Below are 16,933 nucleotides of genomic sequence, written 5' to 3' on the forward strand. Positions count from 1 at the left end.
AAATTTAGCAAACCATTGAATTTGAGTTTTGACTTTGCTTCTAATATGCTGTGTGAATCCTTGCAGTGTTCTTACTCTTTCTTTGTCTTAGTTTCCTTACTGATAAAATAGAGTAGTAATGCCTATCTCAAAAAATTCTTGCACATATTAAACAACATTCCTCTATGTATCTCAATGGCATTAGACATTAGGAGAAACATTTTGTGGAGGATTTGAACTTGTGATCTGCATCCAAGAAGTAGCTTTTCAATTTGCTAAGCTTAATGTAGGCAAGCCACTTAATTTTTCATAACTTGTTTACTTATTTATGATATGGGAATAAAAATATGTCCAAGTCAGAGAAGGGTGCTTTAAAAATGTTGTGGCCAAGCCACATGAAGATCAAAGGCACACTTTTCATGACTTCAAATGTGGCCCAGCCTAAGTCAGCCAACCCCCATCCAACCCTTAGACTCATGAACAAATCCACCTGAGATCAGCTGAACCACCCTATGTCAGCTGAAACTTTAAGCACGAAAATAAACTTGGGAGGCTAAGTCAGGAGAATTGCTTGAACCCAGGAGGCGGAGGTTGCGGTGAGCCGAGATAGCGCCATTGCACTCCAACCTGGGTAACAGCACAACTCCGTCTCAAAAAAAGAAAGAAAAGATGAAAATAAGAGCTTGTAGCTGTGTACCACTGGAGTTTTCTGGTTATCTCCTGTATAGCAAAATCTAACTGATGCAATCTCCATCTGGCCTCCCTCCAACTCCCTTTATTGTCCTTTAGCGTATTGTCCATTCAACAACCAGGATGATCTTGCTACAACATTAAGCAGATTCTGTCACTCTTCTTCAGTCCCCCTGTGATGGTTTTCCAATGTGCTTCTGGAAAGAGCAAACGTCTTTAAAAGGCTCACAAGGCTGTACATGGTCTACTTTCCAATGACTGCTCTGATTGCACTTGCTGTTACCTTCTCCCTTGCACACTCCATCTCAGCGTCTTTGCTATGCCTTCCCTAGGATCTCCCACTTATTACTCACTATGCCTGGAATGTTCTTTTAAAAGGTTTCCAAATGTATCACCACCTTATCTCTCTCAGTCCCTCCCTGAAAGCCTTATTTGAAATTTCAGCACTCCCCCAAGATATATTCCCTTTCATTCCTGTTTCACTTTTCTTCATAATACTTCTTCAACATCTAATACACTATTTCCAATAGCTTTATTGAAATATAATTCACATCCCATAAAATTAATTCATTGAAAATGTACAGTTCAGTGGTTTTTGGTATATTCATATTTATAACCATCACCTCAAAAAGAAAGCCTGCACCCCTTAGCTATCACTATCCCATGTCTGCATTCCCCTCAGCCCTAAGCAACCACTAGTCTCCTTTCTAGACTATGTAGGCTATCTCTAACATTCATTTTTTTCAAAGTTTAATTGTAAAATCATCATATCTTAAGAAAGGCAGATGACAGATAGATAGCCAGACATGTCTTAAAAATAATAAACTGAATTTCAAATAACAACTAACTATATTTAAAAACTGAAGCTGTAATTTAAAACTCTTTTGTTGCACCCAAATTATTTGGTAATGGTAATAATTATGATGCAGCTCAAAGATTAGCAAGTTTTTTTTCAGATTATTCTAGAATCCATACTAAGTGCTTTACCATGTAAAATGCCTCAGAGCAGGGCTAATTCCTGAATAGTTGACAGCAGTGTTTCACCCTATCACGAAGGATCTCTATGGCTTTATCATTCCGGAGGGCGAAGATAAAAGGATTGAGGAAAGGAGTTACTACTGAAACCATCAGGGAAACGACCCGATTGTAATCAGCTGCCTGTGTTTGCTTGGGTTTCACAGAGAAACAAGCAGCTGCTGTAGCCAATCACAACACAGGTGAAGTGGGAGGCACAGGTGGAGAAGGCTTTCCTCCGGCCAGAGGATCTTGAGGATGGTGGAGATGATGTAGGTGTAGGAGACAATTGTAGGGATCAAAGAACCAAAAAGAACGAAAACAGCCATTAAGAAGTGGATAAACTCTGTGAAAAGAGTATTATTGCAGGATAATTTGAACAATTGCCCTCAGTCACAGAAAAAATTGTTCACCACATTTGATTTGTAGTAAGTAAGCTGAAACGTGGCATAGACTGGCCAGATTTGAAAAAGGAACCCAAAAATCCATGACAGAAGAACCACAATGTTGTAGGTGCATCTGTTCACAATGATGTTGTACCTCAAAGGGTTACACACAGCCACATAGTGGTCCACAGCCATTGCTCCAAGTAATGCAAACTCCGTTGTCCCCACAGCAAGGTACAGGAAGAGTTGGACAACACAGGCAGACAAAGATATTGCCTGCATTCCAGGCAGCAGCAATTCCCCAAAGCATCACAGGGATGATAATGGTTGTGACCAGAATCTCCAGGACAGAGAGGTGGCCAAGGAAGAAATACATGGGGGACTGCAGACGTTTATCCACACAGACAATCACGATGATGACCATGTTTCCCATTAATGTCACCAAGTAGAAAAAGAAGAATATAGCAAAAAGGATATGATGTGATTCTTCAGACCCAGGGAAGCCAAGGAGATAAAATTCAGTAGCATTAGAGTAATTCATCAACATTTAGTTCTAAACCCTTGCTCTTTGTGAAATCCAGAGAGCAAAAGAGAGAGAACACTGCTTCTCATCCTAAAATGATTAAAGACATTTCAGGTTGAAAAGACATTCCTCTCCTGCTCCTCAACTCCATAACCTGACTCTACTATTTTCTACGCAAGGTTGATGTCAAATGCTTTATGAATGTATATCTTCTGAAGATAAATGTATATGTTCAAGAAGAGGAAATCCAGTCATGAACACCAAGTGATAAACATGAAAACCCACCCACCCTGGCATGCACTCTTTCTCAATACACTGGACATCCTGCCTCCAACTCTGCTTTCATTGGCCACCTGTCTACTGCCATGATCACAACCTGTTCACTTACACCAATGCTTCTATCATCTTGGGTGGAGCTAAATTGTCTTTTCTGCCTATTATGTCTCCATCTTGCAAATCCTAATGCATCTAAACAATTATAAGAAAGTATTTATAGCCAATCTCAGACAGGCATGGTTACTTTTGTCTTCTGTATCCTCTAAACATAGGCTCTATTTGCATTATGTTCATTTAAAAGTTTCACCTGAGTTACATTTACCATTTAGGGGGGTGATGTTGGAAAGTGAGGTCTATCCAGGACATTGTCACAAGGCAAGAGCCATTTTAAGACAAAGTATTGAATCTTTCCCTGACTTCTGGGGTACTGTCTCCCTTAAGTGGATTACCTACTTCTTCTTCCTTATTTTTATAATGAAAACCATCCCCACTTCTTATCTAAGTGAATGTGTCTCCCACACACAGGCAGAGTCTGGCCAATTCCCAGTTAACAATTTCTAGCTCTCAGATTTTGATCCCTCTTGTGACCAGATGGCAAAGAGGAGGAGGAGAAGTCCAGGAGTGAAGAGGCTGGAACTTTAATCCCCAACTCCCAACACAGCCTCCTCTTTGGGCCAGGACACAAGAAAATAGCTATGGGGTAGAGGCAATATATCCTCTGTGTTGCCCAGTTCTCAGCACCTGTTTCAACAGGGAGACAAGACCTCCCAATGGGAAGTCTGTGCCTGCATCCAACTTACCATGGTCTCAGTCTGTTAGAGCAGCTTGGAAGTTCCACAAAGATCTGCTCCTCTGTGACTGCCTATTTTCTTCAAAGTCCTGGGGTAATGAAAAGTGTCAGAAGACACCAAAATGGATCACTCTGAACTCCTTAGAATGTCTGGATTCCTTCCCTTATCACATTCTGTTATTTGCTCAAATGTTTCCTCTTCATGGGCCCCTTCCCACTCAGCTTCTCTACAACAATATAGGCATACCTTTCCTCTCAAACCTGTGTTAGACTATATTTTTCTTACTAATTGTCCTCACCAATATTTCCAATCACATTATACTATTTCTTCTTTATTAATTTATCATCAAAATCCTATATTTAATTAAATACTTCATAGGTGGATCATTTCTCTTTCTTGTTCATTTTCTCTCTCTTATATTACCAGTGCCAAGAACAGAGTCTGACACTAGAACAGAATATGCACTCTATATTTTAAATGAATATATCAGTGAATAGATTTAAAAAAAAAAATCAGTGAATGAACAAGGACTATAAGCCAGACTCTCCTTCTCTCCATTCATTCTTCTCTGAAGCAACATAAAGTCAACCTGCAATCCCTCTCCCTGGAGCTCCTCACCAATGTGGCAGGTAGATACATGGAAGGAATGGGAAGAAATGAGAGAGCAGGGACTTGGGTAGTGGCAAAGCATTGTGCCTTTCACCAGTACAGGGCAGAGAAGAAATGATTCTGCACTCTGCTCTGGAGGGAGGCTTTGCTGTAGAGCTCATCCTCTGTGCAACCCCCCGTCCAGGCTTCAGGCTCTAGGTATCCTTGTTCTAGGAGGCAGCGAAGCCCTGGTCCTCCCATCATGATGCTCTCCTACTCTGTACTTCACAGAGAGGAACCTCCTCTGCAAGACACCCACCTCCGGAGAACCAGCCTGGACTGGAAAGTTCTACTGCTCCCCAGGGACAAGCCCAGGCTACCTCCCTCCCAGCTAGTTCTGAGCTATGCTCAGGAGACAGGGACAGACGCTTCTGTCTCCGTTCAGAGTCTGTCCTTGCACAGAAGCTTAGGCAAAAGTCCAGAAATACGAGTGCTGAGGAGAGAGTCCAACTGTCTCTATCTCTCTCCTTCTCTTTGCTTCCTTCTCTCACTCCCTTGTCTGTCTCCAAGGATAATTATTCACTGAGGAACAATTTATATAAGTTCAGAGACACACCAGGGATGCTGTCAAGGAAAAGCTGCCGAAAACATTCACCCTTCCCTCCTAAGGTTAATCAAGTTTTAGAACACCGAATAGTTGTCTAATGGGCAAACTTGAAATCTCCCCCATCAGGAACCTCTCAACACTCTTCAGGCTCTAAGTTATCACCATACAATCCAGGCTGTGAATGGTTAGCCCCCTGAGCTGCTCCATACCTCTCCCTGATTCCACGTGGCCCTATGGAGCCTAAGCTCCCTACTTGCCGTGATGGCCCCACTGGTGACTCCAAGGCACATAGCAAAATTCTAGAGGCAACCAAATGGAATTTTATCAAACATTTTCTCTTCATTTCCAAGTATTATGAAACACATCTTTCCAGATGATCTCTGCATTCCTTCTATCAGAAACCCTCTGCCTATGGGAACCCTGGTAAGTAACAGACAGGATCTTGCCACCTGCTCCAATCTCATGGACTGTTAATGCTACAGCCCATTCCAATGTCTGCAACATGCAGGCATTCCAACTGTGGCTCCTCGGTCATGGGAACTGTGCTGACAACTTCCCAGGTGGCTGTGCTGAGTCACGTTATGACAGGTAGAGAAATGTGAAGGAAGGGTGCTGAGAAATGAGGAAGTCCGAGGAGGATGGAACTTCTGTGTGAGAGAGCAAATTACAGAACCAAATTCCCTAAGTCAAGGAATGGTTAGGTTTCTCCAGACATATTTCCAGGGTTATTAACTACACATTGACAGAATGGAAAATGGAACAGTAGGAAGGAATGTAAAATAATAAAACCCCATGGGAAAATGTTTGCTTCTTATTAACTTTAATATACATCTACTCTGCAACCCAGCAATTATATTTCTAGGTAGTTGCGTAATACAAATGAAAACATGTTCTCACAAATATTTATCATATTCATTATATATTTATTATAGCTAATAATGACAAAAAATAAATACCCATCAACAAGATAATTCAATATTCATATGAGGAAATGCTATTTAGCAATGATTCACTACTTGCTAATTGAGTGATCCCAGAGACTTTACAAGACATAACTAATCCAAATAATGAGAGTCAACTACATGTTTATATAAGGGAATAATGGTCAGGAAAAAAATAACAAAGTACCGATGTATACAACATAAATTTCAAATACATTACACTACATAAAATGATCTGACATCAAAATATGCTTACTGTATTGTCCTAATGTAACATGCTCTAGAATGAACAAAATCCGTAAAAGAAACCCCACAAGGATTGCCTTTGTTCTGGGAGGAAATTGACTGTGAAAGATTATTAGACTATTCTTGGCCATATTATCCGTTTTTAAATTGCTGAAATATATTTGGCCTAATAAATATGTTAGGCCTCTATGTTAATGAGATATATTGGTCTATGGTTTGCCTTTCCTGTAAGGTCCTTGTCAGGTTTAAGTTATCATAAATTAATGAAAAAATAAGCCCTCTTTTTCTATTTTATGGGAAAAAATATTTGTATTATTTTCCCCTAAATTGTTTGGCAAAAGTCATCATTGAGTACACTTCGGCCAGGAGTTTTATTTGTGAGAAACTTTTTAATTACAAGTTGAATGTATTTAATAGCTATGTGACTATTCAGAATTTCTACTTCAGTTTGTGTCCATTTTGAAAAATTGTGTTCAAGTGAATTGCTTAGTTCATTTAAACTGTTGGATTTATTGGCATAAAGTTGCTCATATTCACTTTCATGCTTTCAAGGTTCACTGTCTCCATCATGATATCCCTTGCTTTCATTTCTGATATTGGTACTTTGTGTGCTTTTGTTTCCTTGATTATTCTTGCTAGTAATTTATTCATTTTATTAATTTTTTCAGAGACATTACTTGGGCTTTATTGATTTTTTTTCTATTTCTTTTCTGGTTTATATTTTAAGTTCACAAGGCAGTTTTTCCTGTGTATGTCTTCAAGTGGCTTTTCATAAGAACATCAGTCATGTACTTAGTCTACCCTACTCCATTATGACCTCATCTTACCTAGTAACACATGCAACAACCTTATCTCAAATAAGTTCACATTCTAAGGTACTGGGGGTTAAGTCTACAAGGGATGAATTTGGGGGAACAAAATCCAACCATAATAGACATCTTGATTGCCACTGACTTGGGACAATTATGAATAGAGCTGCTATAAATATTTATGTAGTAGTATTGTTAACTATACACACAAAGTTATACATCAGATCTCTAGAACTTACTCGTATTACTGAAACTTTATACCCATTGAACAGCAATTTCCCATTTTCCATGGAAACATCACTCTATTTTCTGCTCTTATGAGTTTGACTAATTCTAGGTACCTTATATATGTGGGATATTTTCCTTCTGTGTATTTCACTTAGCATGTCCTCTAAGTTCATCCATGTTGTCAAGTATGGCAAATGCTTTCTTTTTTTAAGAAAACTGCCTTCTTTTTATTTCAGCTTTCAGCTCTTGCATGTAAGTTTTTAATTCATTTTGAGTTGATTTACAGAAGGAAGCTGAAATGTGGCATAGACTGGCCAGATTTCAGAAAGGAACCCAATCAGTACTACAATTACCAACCAGATACAGTGTATCTGTTCATAATGATGTTTTACTTCAAAGAGTTATGCAAATTTTGTGTACCCCGCAAAAAACGTTCATATAGAGTTGGACAACACATGTCATCTAAGGTGTTGTTTGAATCACGGAAAATAACAATCCCTGAGCATCGGGGGAACAGCAACATATGTGATAAGCATCTCCATGATAGACAGGGAGCCAAGGAATAAATATAGGAGGAATGGAAGGCATTTATCTATACATACTATGATGATTATGTAATTTCTTATTACAATCACTGACAAAGGAAGAAAAAGGTAACCAATAGGGCATGGCATAGTTATTGAGAGTCAGGGAAAAAACAGATGAGACTGCTTCTGATCATGAAAAGATTAAAGATATTTCCAGATTGAGAAAATATTCCTCTCCTACTTCTAGAGTCCACACCATGACTCTATACAAGGTTGATGTTAAATGTTTTATCAAGGACAGATAGGTAGGTAGAAAGGTAGATAAATGTATATGTCCAAGAAAATACGCACTGATCACCAACACTGCACCCCAGGCATGAAAACCCATCCGCCCAAGCACACACTGTTGTCTCTTGATTTGCTGGACATCTTTGTTGTAGTTCACTCAGGATGGTGGCAGAAATGTTAAAGAAAAGCTATAGAATATAGTCACAAACACTTTTGGAAGGCCTAAAGGTTTGTTATTATTTGGCTGAAGGCAGCCTTGTCCCTTTAGTTAAATAATTAGATAAACTCCCACATTTCTTTGTCTCCACTCTAACTAGCTTGTTTACTCATGTAACCTTTGAGCTGGATGACCCTCAGGGGAAGGTAGACTAAGAAAATTATTCTTTAATGGTGTTCATTCTAGGCATCAGTACCTGAGCTTTAATCTTTTCAAGAAGTACTTTCTTAACCATGTTAATTATCCACAAGTGTGTTTATGCTAAGCCTTTGTTGTTAAATCTATACTGAATAAATGTGAGGAAGAACTAGAGGGTGTTGTGTAGCTGCAGTCTCACTCTGCAGGAAGCACACAACCCCTTTGTCCACTTGTTCACTGTACTGTGTGTGTGAGTGCATTTATTCATCTGTCGCACAGGTGGGGTCTGTAGGACAGACCCCAGCAGGTGGTAACCCCAATGTGACCAATGTCACAGATGGTGCCTCACATGGGGCACAAACCTATGACTTTGGGATTAAGAGTCTTATGCTCTACTGACTGACCTCGGTGGGCCACTTACAATATTTATGGGCTGAGTAGAAATATTTTCCAGTGCCAGAATCAGGGCTCCAATCTCAGCTCTCTGAATGCTAGTAAATCTAGATCGAGTGATTGAATTATGTGGACTCCACCAGATTGCCACTTTTTTTGGTCAGATTGCCTACAAAACATCTTAGCTCCAACTCTACTCTGACCAGCTGCTCTAACTACTTCCCTGATTACAACCTGCTTATCTATACCACCATGTCTTCCATCCTGAATGGAAACTGTCTTTTCTACATATTATGTCCCTGTCATGCAAAAACCTACTGCATCTCAACAGTTATACAAAAGTACTTTTAGCAAGTCCTACCCAGACGTGGTTACTTCTTTCCTTTGTTTCCTCTGAGTGTGGGTGCTATGGTTTGGCTGTGTCCTCACCCAGAATCTCATCTTGAATTGTAATCCCCATAATCCCCAAGTATCAAGGGCAGGACCAGATGGAGGTAATTGGATCATGAGGGTGGGTTTCTCCCATGCTGTTCTCATGATAGTGAGTGAGGCTCAGGATACCTGATGGTTTTATAAGCATCTGGCATTTCCCCTCCTTGCACTCCCTCTGTCCTGCCACCCTGGGAAGAAGGTCCTTGCTTCTCCTTTGCCTTCCACCATGATTGTAAGTTTCCTGAGACCTCCCCAGCAATGCAGAACCATGAGTCAATTAAACCTTTTTCTGATATAAATTGTGGATTCACCTACTCAAAATTTATTTGTAACTGTAAAATCATTAGATGTAGTTTGTCTAGGGTCATTGGCTGACATGTACAAGCATGCACAGAGCTGGGAAAGTTTTGAGTCGCCCATTGCTCTTGTTTTCAGCTGAGATAGAACAAGAAGATATTGCCTTCTTCTTTCTGTTCTCATCCTACAAACAAGTGTCCTTCTGGTGGTCTTCAGTGCCACATTTTTTATTTTGTACTTTTTGCTGATTATTTTGCTTTTTGAAATGGCTCCTAAGCATGTTGTCAAAGTTCTATCTAGTGTTCCTAAATGCAAGAAGGCTGTGATGTGCCTTACAGGGAAAATGCATGTGTTCAATATGCTGTGTTCAGGTATAAGGTATAGTGCTGTGAGCCATGAGTTGTGTTAATAAATCAACAATGTATTAAATAAGGTGTCTTTAAGAGGAAACATTACATTTTCAAAAGGTAATGTATTGATCAGTTGGCAAAAATATTGTAACAAGAGGCTCACAGTAACTTATCCCTGTAATCCCTAAGAGCAATGATTCAGTATGCATTAATTCAGTATTCCCAGAGACTGGGACCTGCAACTACCACAAATAATGAGAACCAACTGTATATTCATGAGAAAATGATACTTAGCAATGAAAAATAACAAACTACTGATACACACAAGGTGGAAGAATCTCAGATACACTGAATGACAGAAGCCAGACACCAAAGAATACATAATATGACTCTATCACATAATGCTCTAGATTAGGCAAAAATCATCATTATCCATGTTTAAAGAAATCCCAACAGTGATTGCTTTGTTCCTGAATCAACTTAGAAAGATTATGAGGAAATGGTGGAATATATTCTCCCTTGTATATATTGCCATATTCTATTTGCTAACTTTTTATTCAGGATTTTTATGGTTATGAGAGATACTGGCCTGGAGTTTTGCTTTCTTGTAAGGTCTTTGTCAGGTTTTGGTATCAAGGTAATTTTGGTTATCATCAAACAAACTGGAAAGTATATCTTTTTTTATTTTGTGGAAAAATATTATTTCTTCCTACATTGCTAAGAAGTGTTCATCAGTGAGAACACCTAGGCCAGTAATTGCCTTTATAGAAAAGCTTTTATTTATTTTTTAATTGTTTTAAGTATATTTTCTTTTATTGACTTAAAACATAAATTTTAAATGTTGGCTCTTTAGGAAAAAAATTCTCCCCGTAAATATTATGCATAACGATTGCCCAAAAATGTATACAGCTGTTTTCTAACATATTTATATGCCTGGTGGTTCACTTAAGACCAGCTCTGTTAGAACCTTCTGAATATAATGTGCTCTTAATTTATAAATGGACTACCCTCAGTATATAAGATAAATAGGCACGTATGTTATACATACAAAGTAAAAAATATAAAAAGGAAAGATGGAAGAAAAAATAAAGTGTCCTTTCCTATAAGATCCAGACAGAAAGTCATTATAATTAGTGGGACCATGGAAAATAGCTGAAGGATTTCAGTTTTGGCAAATACTTTTCAGGAAAATATCCAAGCTGTGAGAACACTAAATGTCTATTTTAATAATTTAGTAAAGGTTTCTATTCAAACATTCATTGAAGATGTTGCTGTCTTCTACTATGTAGAAAAGTGAAAGCAAAGAGCTGCTTATTTTTAACAGGTTAGTAATAATATTTTAATCAAATATATGTCATGCAGAGACTCAGAGCCTCATCCAATAGTGTTTGAGTATGTCTGATGTAAGATTTCAATAGTAGGATCCGAATTCTTCCTAGATCTTAGAGGGAATGGAGAAAGATGTTACGGCAATGGAGGGGGTCAGTCCCAAGGGTAGCTGGCCTAACCTTAACTGTAGATGTTAAAAAATTAAAAAAAAGAAAGAAATCACAGATGTTTCCATAGCATTGTTTTTGCTGTATTTTCTTTATTTTAAGCCACAGGTCTACTTGGAGGGTCATGCAGCAAGCGGCTTATAAATAAACTCAAAGTCTATGAACAGTGTCATCGCATTAAGAGACAGAATTGCTGGATTCTTTCATTATGTAAGAAGCTCGCATCTTGGGAATCCATGAGTTGGTAATATTTATGGGATACCTGAGATGTACCTTGCTCCAATTAACATTACCATGCTACTCACTATAAAAAAGCCCAAGGGCAGACTGCAGAAGATACAAGGGTCACCACTTTCTGGAGTTTGAGTTGTAACCCAACCCATTGACTTCATCACTGCTTTCTTCCATGTAGAATAACGAATTTCACTTTCCTCAGCATTAATCTGAGGTTCAAACCGTTCCATCGTGACGGTGGACAAATCCTCAGGTTCGAGACTCCACACGCCGACTCCTTCCGCAGCCCCTGCTGCCATGGCAGCACCCAGTGCAGTGGTTTCAGGCATCAGGGATCTCACTACCGGAATATACAGAATGTCTGCTTGTAACTGCATAAGAATTTTGTTGCTGGTCATTCCTCCATCTACCTGCAAATGGCTGAGTGGAATTCCACAGTCTCGATTCATGGCATCCAGAATCTCTCGAGTTTGGAAACAAACAGCTTCTAAGGCAGCAAAAGCAATATGGCATTTATTGGTGAACTGAGTGAGTCCGCAGATTATCCCTCTTGCACTGGGCTCCCAATAAGGTGCATATAACCCCGAAAATGCTGGGACAAAGTAGCAGCCATAAGAAGTGCCTACTTCTTTAGCAAGTTTTTCAATTTCTTCTGAGGTCTTTATAATTCCAAGATTGTCTCTTAGCCAGCGAATAACAGCACCAGCTATAGCTACAGAACCTTCCAATGCATAATATACCGGTTTGTCTCTGCCAAGTTTGTAAGCCACTGTGGTGAGAAGGCCATGATCAGAAAACACACACGTATGGCCTGTATTACACAGCAAGAAACATCCTGTTCCATACGTATTTTTGGCTTGTCCATTCTGGAAGCACATTTGTCCCACCAATGCAGCAGACTGGTCCCCTAAACACCCAGATATTGGCACACCTTCCAGGGCCCCAGCTTTCATTAGGCCATAGATCTCAGAAGAACTCCGGACATTTGGAAGAATTTCCATTGGAATTCCAAAAAATTCACAGAGCTCTTTATCCCATTCCAAAGAATGAATGTTGAAAAGCATAGTCCTACTTGCGTTTGTTACATCCGTATGGTGGACACCTCCATTGACTCCTCCCGTCAAACTCCAGATAAGCCATGAATCAATAGTCCCAAAAAGCGCTCGTTTTTCTTCAACAGCCTTTTGAACTTTTCTCACATTGTCAAGGAGCCAACGAAGTTTCACAGCGCTGAAGTAAGTGCTAAGTGGAAGGCCTGTCTTGGACTTGACAAAGTTATTATTTCTTGGAATTCTTTTACCAAGATTCTCAACAGTAGACTGTGTTCTTAGATCAAGCCACACCACAGCATTGTAGAGAGGCTCTCCAGTTAACTTGTCCCAGACTACAGTGGTTTCTCTCTGGTTGCTGACGCCAATAGCTTTGATGTTGGAAATATCAATATTGAGCTGTCCGAGTTTCTCACATGTTTTCTCTATACACTCATAGACAGAATGCAGAATTTCCTTAGGGTCTTGTTCCACCCATCCTTCTCTGGGAAACTCTTGTTTTAGTTCCACTTGATGATGACTGAGCAGTTCAGCTGTTTTTGAATTGAAAACCAAAAAGCGTGTCGAACTGGTGCCCTGGTCCACTGCCCCCACCAATGGCCCCAAAACTGCCTTATTTGAGGCTGCCATGAAACCAGCTTCAGGTCTGCGGGTGATTGCGGCCGGTTTCCCGGGTGACGGCGGCGCGTGGGGGAGGGGCGAGTTCTGAGAGGGAGGCCCGCGTGTCCCCTGAACGCCTATTTTTTAATTTTTAAATCAATTCCCAAGTGCTTGGAAGTATAGAGAAGCTTTCAGTTACAGGCTGTGGTAGGCTGAATAATGCTTCCCACCAAATGATATCCAGATCCTAATCTTCAGAAACTGAATATATGGCACTCAAAAGGCATTTGTACCTTGTATGGCAAAAAAGGACTTTGAAAATATGATTACATTAAGGCTTTTGATATGGGGAGATTATCTTGGAATATACTGATGGCCTCTCTACATCTGGTAGAATCTCTTGCCTTAAAGTCTCCTCTTTCTAATATTGCATAACACCTCCAGATTTCTTAAGCTTACTGTTTGAATAACTTTTTTCATCATTGTAATTTCAATCTGTCTTTAAAGTATATCACACATAAACATCATAGAATTAGACTGACAGTGTCTGATTTTTAATTGTAGTATTTAGTCCATTTACATAGAATATTAACTTTTGATATTTTTATTTAGGTACACCATTTCCTATCTCTTTAAATTTGTCCCATCTATATTTTTTCTTCTATTTTTCCTTTCCTATCATCTTCTAGATTAAATACTTTTAAGTTTTTATTTTAATTCCTTCATTGACACATTAGATGTACCTTTTTGATTATAGTGTTTCTTACTGGGATTATAATATGCACCATTAAATTATCACAGTCTATTAGAGTTGATACTACAACACTCTATATAAAATGTAAGAGCCTTGAAAAAATACACTTGTGCTCCTGTCCATTAGACCATTATTATACATATTAAATCTATAGATGCTGTAGCCCCCAGAATATAGGATAACTTTTTCTTTAAAGATTCATACGTGTCTTAAAAGAATTATGAGAAGAAAAAATATTTTTTACTACTGGTGTGTGAGAATCTACATATATATCAGTAAGGTCTGTTTTATTATGTTCAATCTTTTTATTCTTACTTTTTGCCCACTTGTCCTAAGGACTGAGAATAGTATTAAAGTCTCTCAATGTTTTGTATGTATTTATTTCGCCCTTCACCTCATGTAGTTTCTATTTTATGAAGGTAATTGTTACATGATGCACAGACATTCATACATGTATGACCCTACTGAAATTGGGCATTTAGAATTAAAAATCTTTTCAGTTATCATTTTTGGACTGAAATTTTCTTCATTTGATATTGAAATATGATTGTGTTTATCAACTGTTCTTTTGAAAAATACTTTCTCAGTCATCCGTTGTCTCCCTCTTTCCTAATTAAAGGAAATACTTAGGAAAATAAATTGTTCTCTTGCTTATTGGTTCTATTAACAAATCTGATACTGGCATAATTTATATTTCTTGCATGTGGTATTTTATATTCCTGGAATTTTTTCTTCACTTTCAAAGTCTAATGGTTTTATCACAGATGTATCTGTTCTAGGTCACTTTCCTAGATACATAGTGAATCTTTTCATTACGCATATTCAAAACTATCTCCATTTCAAGATGGTGATCAAACATAGTGTTAAATATTATATTTTTTCATTGTATTGCTTTTGTTATTTATAAATCCCAAATATATATAATGAATCTACTTGGCCTACCTCAATCATTTTAATCTTGCCTATTTTTCTCTAATATTTTATACCCCTTTAATTATTTCAAGTTCATTATTTAGCTATTTCTATTTCATTGCTCAATAGCTCTTATTTTACTTTCAGTCTAATGTACTCTTTCTTGGGAACTTGTAATTTTTTAATTTCTTCAATGATTTTGTTTGTTTCTTTTCAAAATTTATTTAACTCTTATTTTACATCTTACTTCTTTCAATCCATTACTCTTTGTTGTTATACTGGTAAATAAATAAGGTAGAGACAGTGGCAGATTATATTACTTAGATATATGCAACACCTGAGAATTTCAAGAATGCATAAGAAATAATAACGGTTTATGCAATAGAAAGTAATTAAAATAGATATTACCTTATCAATCCACTACTATCCGGATAAGTATCTATTAATCAACTTGGCAAGAATAAATATTCTGATGTGAATGTCATTCTTGTATGATGTTGTAAATGTTTCTCAAGAGAGTCAGTGACCTACCCTCTCTGGTTTTTCTTTCAGCTGCTCACCTATTTTGATCCTTTATCTATGATTAGCCACAATACATTCTCCGTAATTCTTCTCCTACATTCAGATGGACATCCAATTCTAGTGCTTCAAATCTTCCTATAATCCCCACTTAATAGAGATATTCTTGAGTACTCCCCAAGCTCATCTATTTAAAAATCAGTAGTGAAAATAAAATTGGGTGAAGATGATTTTTATTTAGAGTATAATAAAATTCTACTATAATAAAAGATGTGAACACCCATTACACACACCTTAAACTACATACATATACACACACACCCCAACTTTGTATATATATAAACATATATATACACATATATATATAAATGTATATGATCTCTAGGCATGCTGACCTCTGTCATGGATACAGTTTAGAGAACGTTTCTGGGTGATTTTGATCTATTTTAGATACTTGTCATCACTTTGCAGAAAGTCTATCCAACACTTCAACTTTTTAAGTTGATTTTCCATAAATATAAAATATAATTGGGGCCTATATCCCTCTCCACATGCTAGTGACTTAGATAAGAAATTTCTCTCCCTTCTACCTTCACCTTATTTCAAACCTATAATCTTTCATCAAGACCCATTTAATTGTCACCTACTTAAGGACGTTTCCTTGACTGTCTCAGAGCTAGAAACTTTGCTCTTATATTCCCAATGTGATAGTGAATGTTGTGTGTCAACTCAAGCAGGCCATAGAGTGTCTGGAGCAAACATTATTTCTGGATGTGTCTGGGAGGAGCTTTCCAAATGACATTACTGTTTGAATTGGTGGACTCAGTAGACTGCCCTCCCTAATGTGGACGAGCATCATCCAATCCACTGAGAATAGAACAAAAAGTGGAGGGAAGGAAAAATTCACTTCTTTTTCTCAAGCCTCATTGCTTGAGCTGGGACATCTCATCTTCTTCTGACCTTAGACTAGAATTTACACCATCAGCTCACCTGGTCCTCTGGCCTTCAGACTTGGACTGAATCACACAACTGTCTTTCCTGGGTCTCCAGCTTTCAGTTGGCAGCTCTTGGGACTTCTCAGCCTTCATAATTGTGTGAGCCAATTTTTCATTTATCTAGACATAGATATGGATAGCTATGTATCTTTATCCTATTCTCTTGCTCTGGAGAACTCACTAATACACCATAGCACTTGTACATTATTAATCATGAATTATTTAACCCACTGTACTATAATTATTTATATATTTATCTGCCTCTCACAATTAAGATTGAGCTCCTTGAGTGCTGGAATTATGTCTTACTGTATCTTCTTCTCTCCATTGCAAAGAAGGATAACTAGTCTTTGACAGGCATTCAATAAATATTAGTAAATTTTGTATTAATAGTTTAAAGACACATAAAGTAATTTACTTGACTTGGAGAAAAAGAAATACCACAAACATAATTTAACTGAAGTTTAATCAACGTATTTTAAAATGTTAACTTTTTTAAAAGAATAACTAGATGTTAGTATCATTAATTAGATGTGTCCTGGTGTGTATAAATGACTCCAAACAGATGCTGACTGATGACTCACTATAAGATAAAGTGAAATTTCTAATAAGGGTTCCAGAGCTAAAACTTCAGTCCCATACTATTAGTATGAT

At 37.9% G+C, this 16,933-nt stretch overlaps 1 protein-coding gene and 1 pseudogene across 2 annotated transcripts; both read right to left on the reverse strand.

Moving 5' to 3' along the window:
• Positions 1-1,674: 1,674 nt before the first annotated feature.
• LOC116550071 (olfactory receptor 9A4) lies at positions 1,675-3,087 on the reverse strand. Its single transcript, XM_032275794.1, is given in 4 exon segments — positions 1,675-1,849; positions 1,851-1,934; positions 1,936-2,366; positions 2,368-3,087. Coding segments are annotated over 4 exon segments (933 nt in total). The 5' UTR covers positions 2,617-3,087; the 3' UTR covers positions 1,675-1,680.
• A 7,431-nt stretch (positions 3,088-10,518) lies between these two features.
• Positions 10,519-13,235, reverse strand: LOC116550073 (annotated as a pseudogene). The gene has a single exon (XR_004268213.1). The product of XR_004268213.1 is annotated as a glycerol kinase pseudogene (transcript).
• Between the last annotated feature and the right edge of the window lie 3,698 nt (positions 13,236-16,933).

This window comes from Sapajus apella, unplaced genomic scaffold (assembly GCF_009761245.1).
Source record: "Sapajus apella isolate SASKATOON/1434 unplaced genomic scaffold, GSC_monkey_1.0 scaffold7, whole genome shotgun sequence".
NCBI lineage: Eukaryota > Metazoa > Chordata > Mammalia > Primates > Cebidae > Sapajus > Sapajus apella.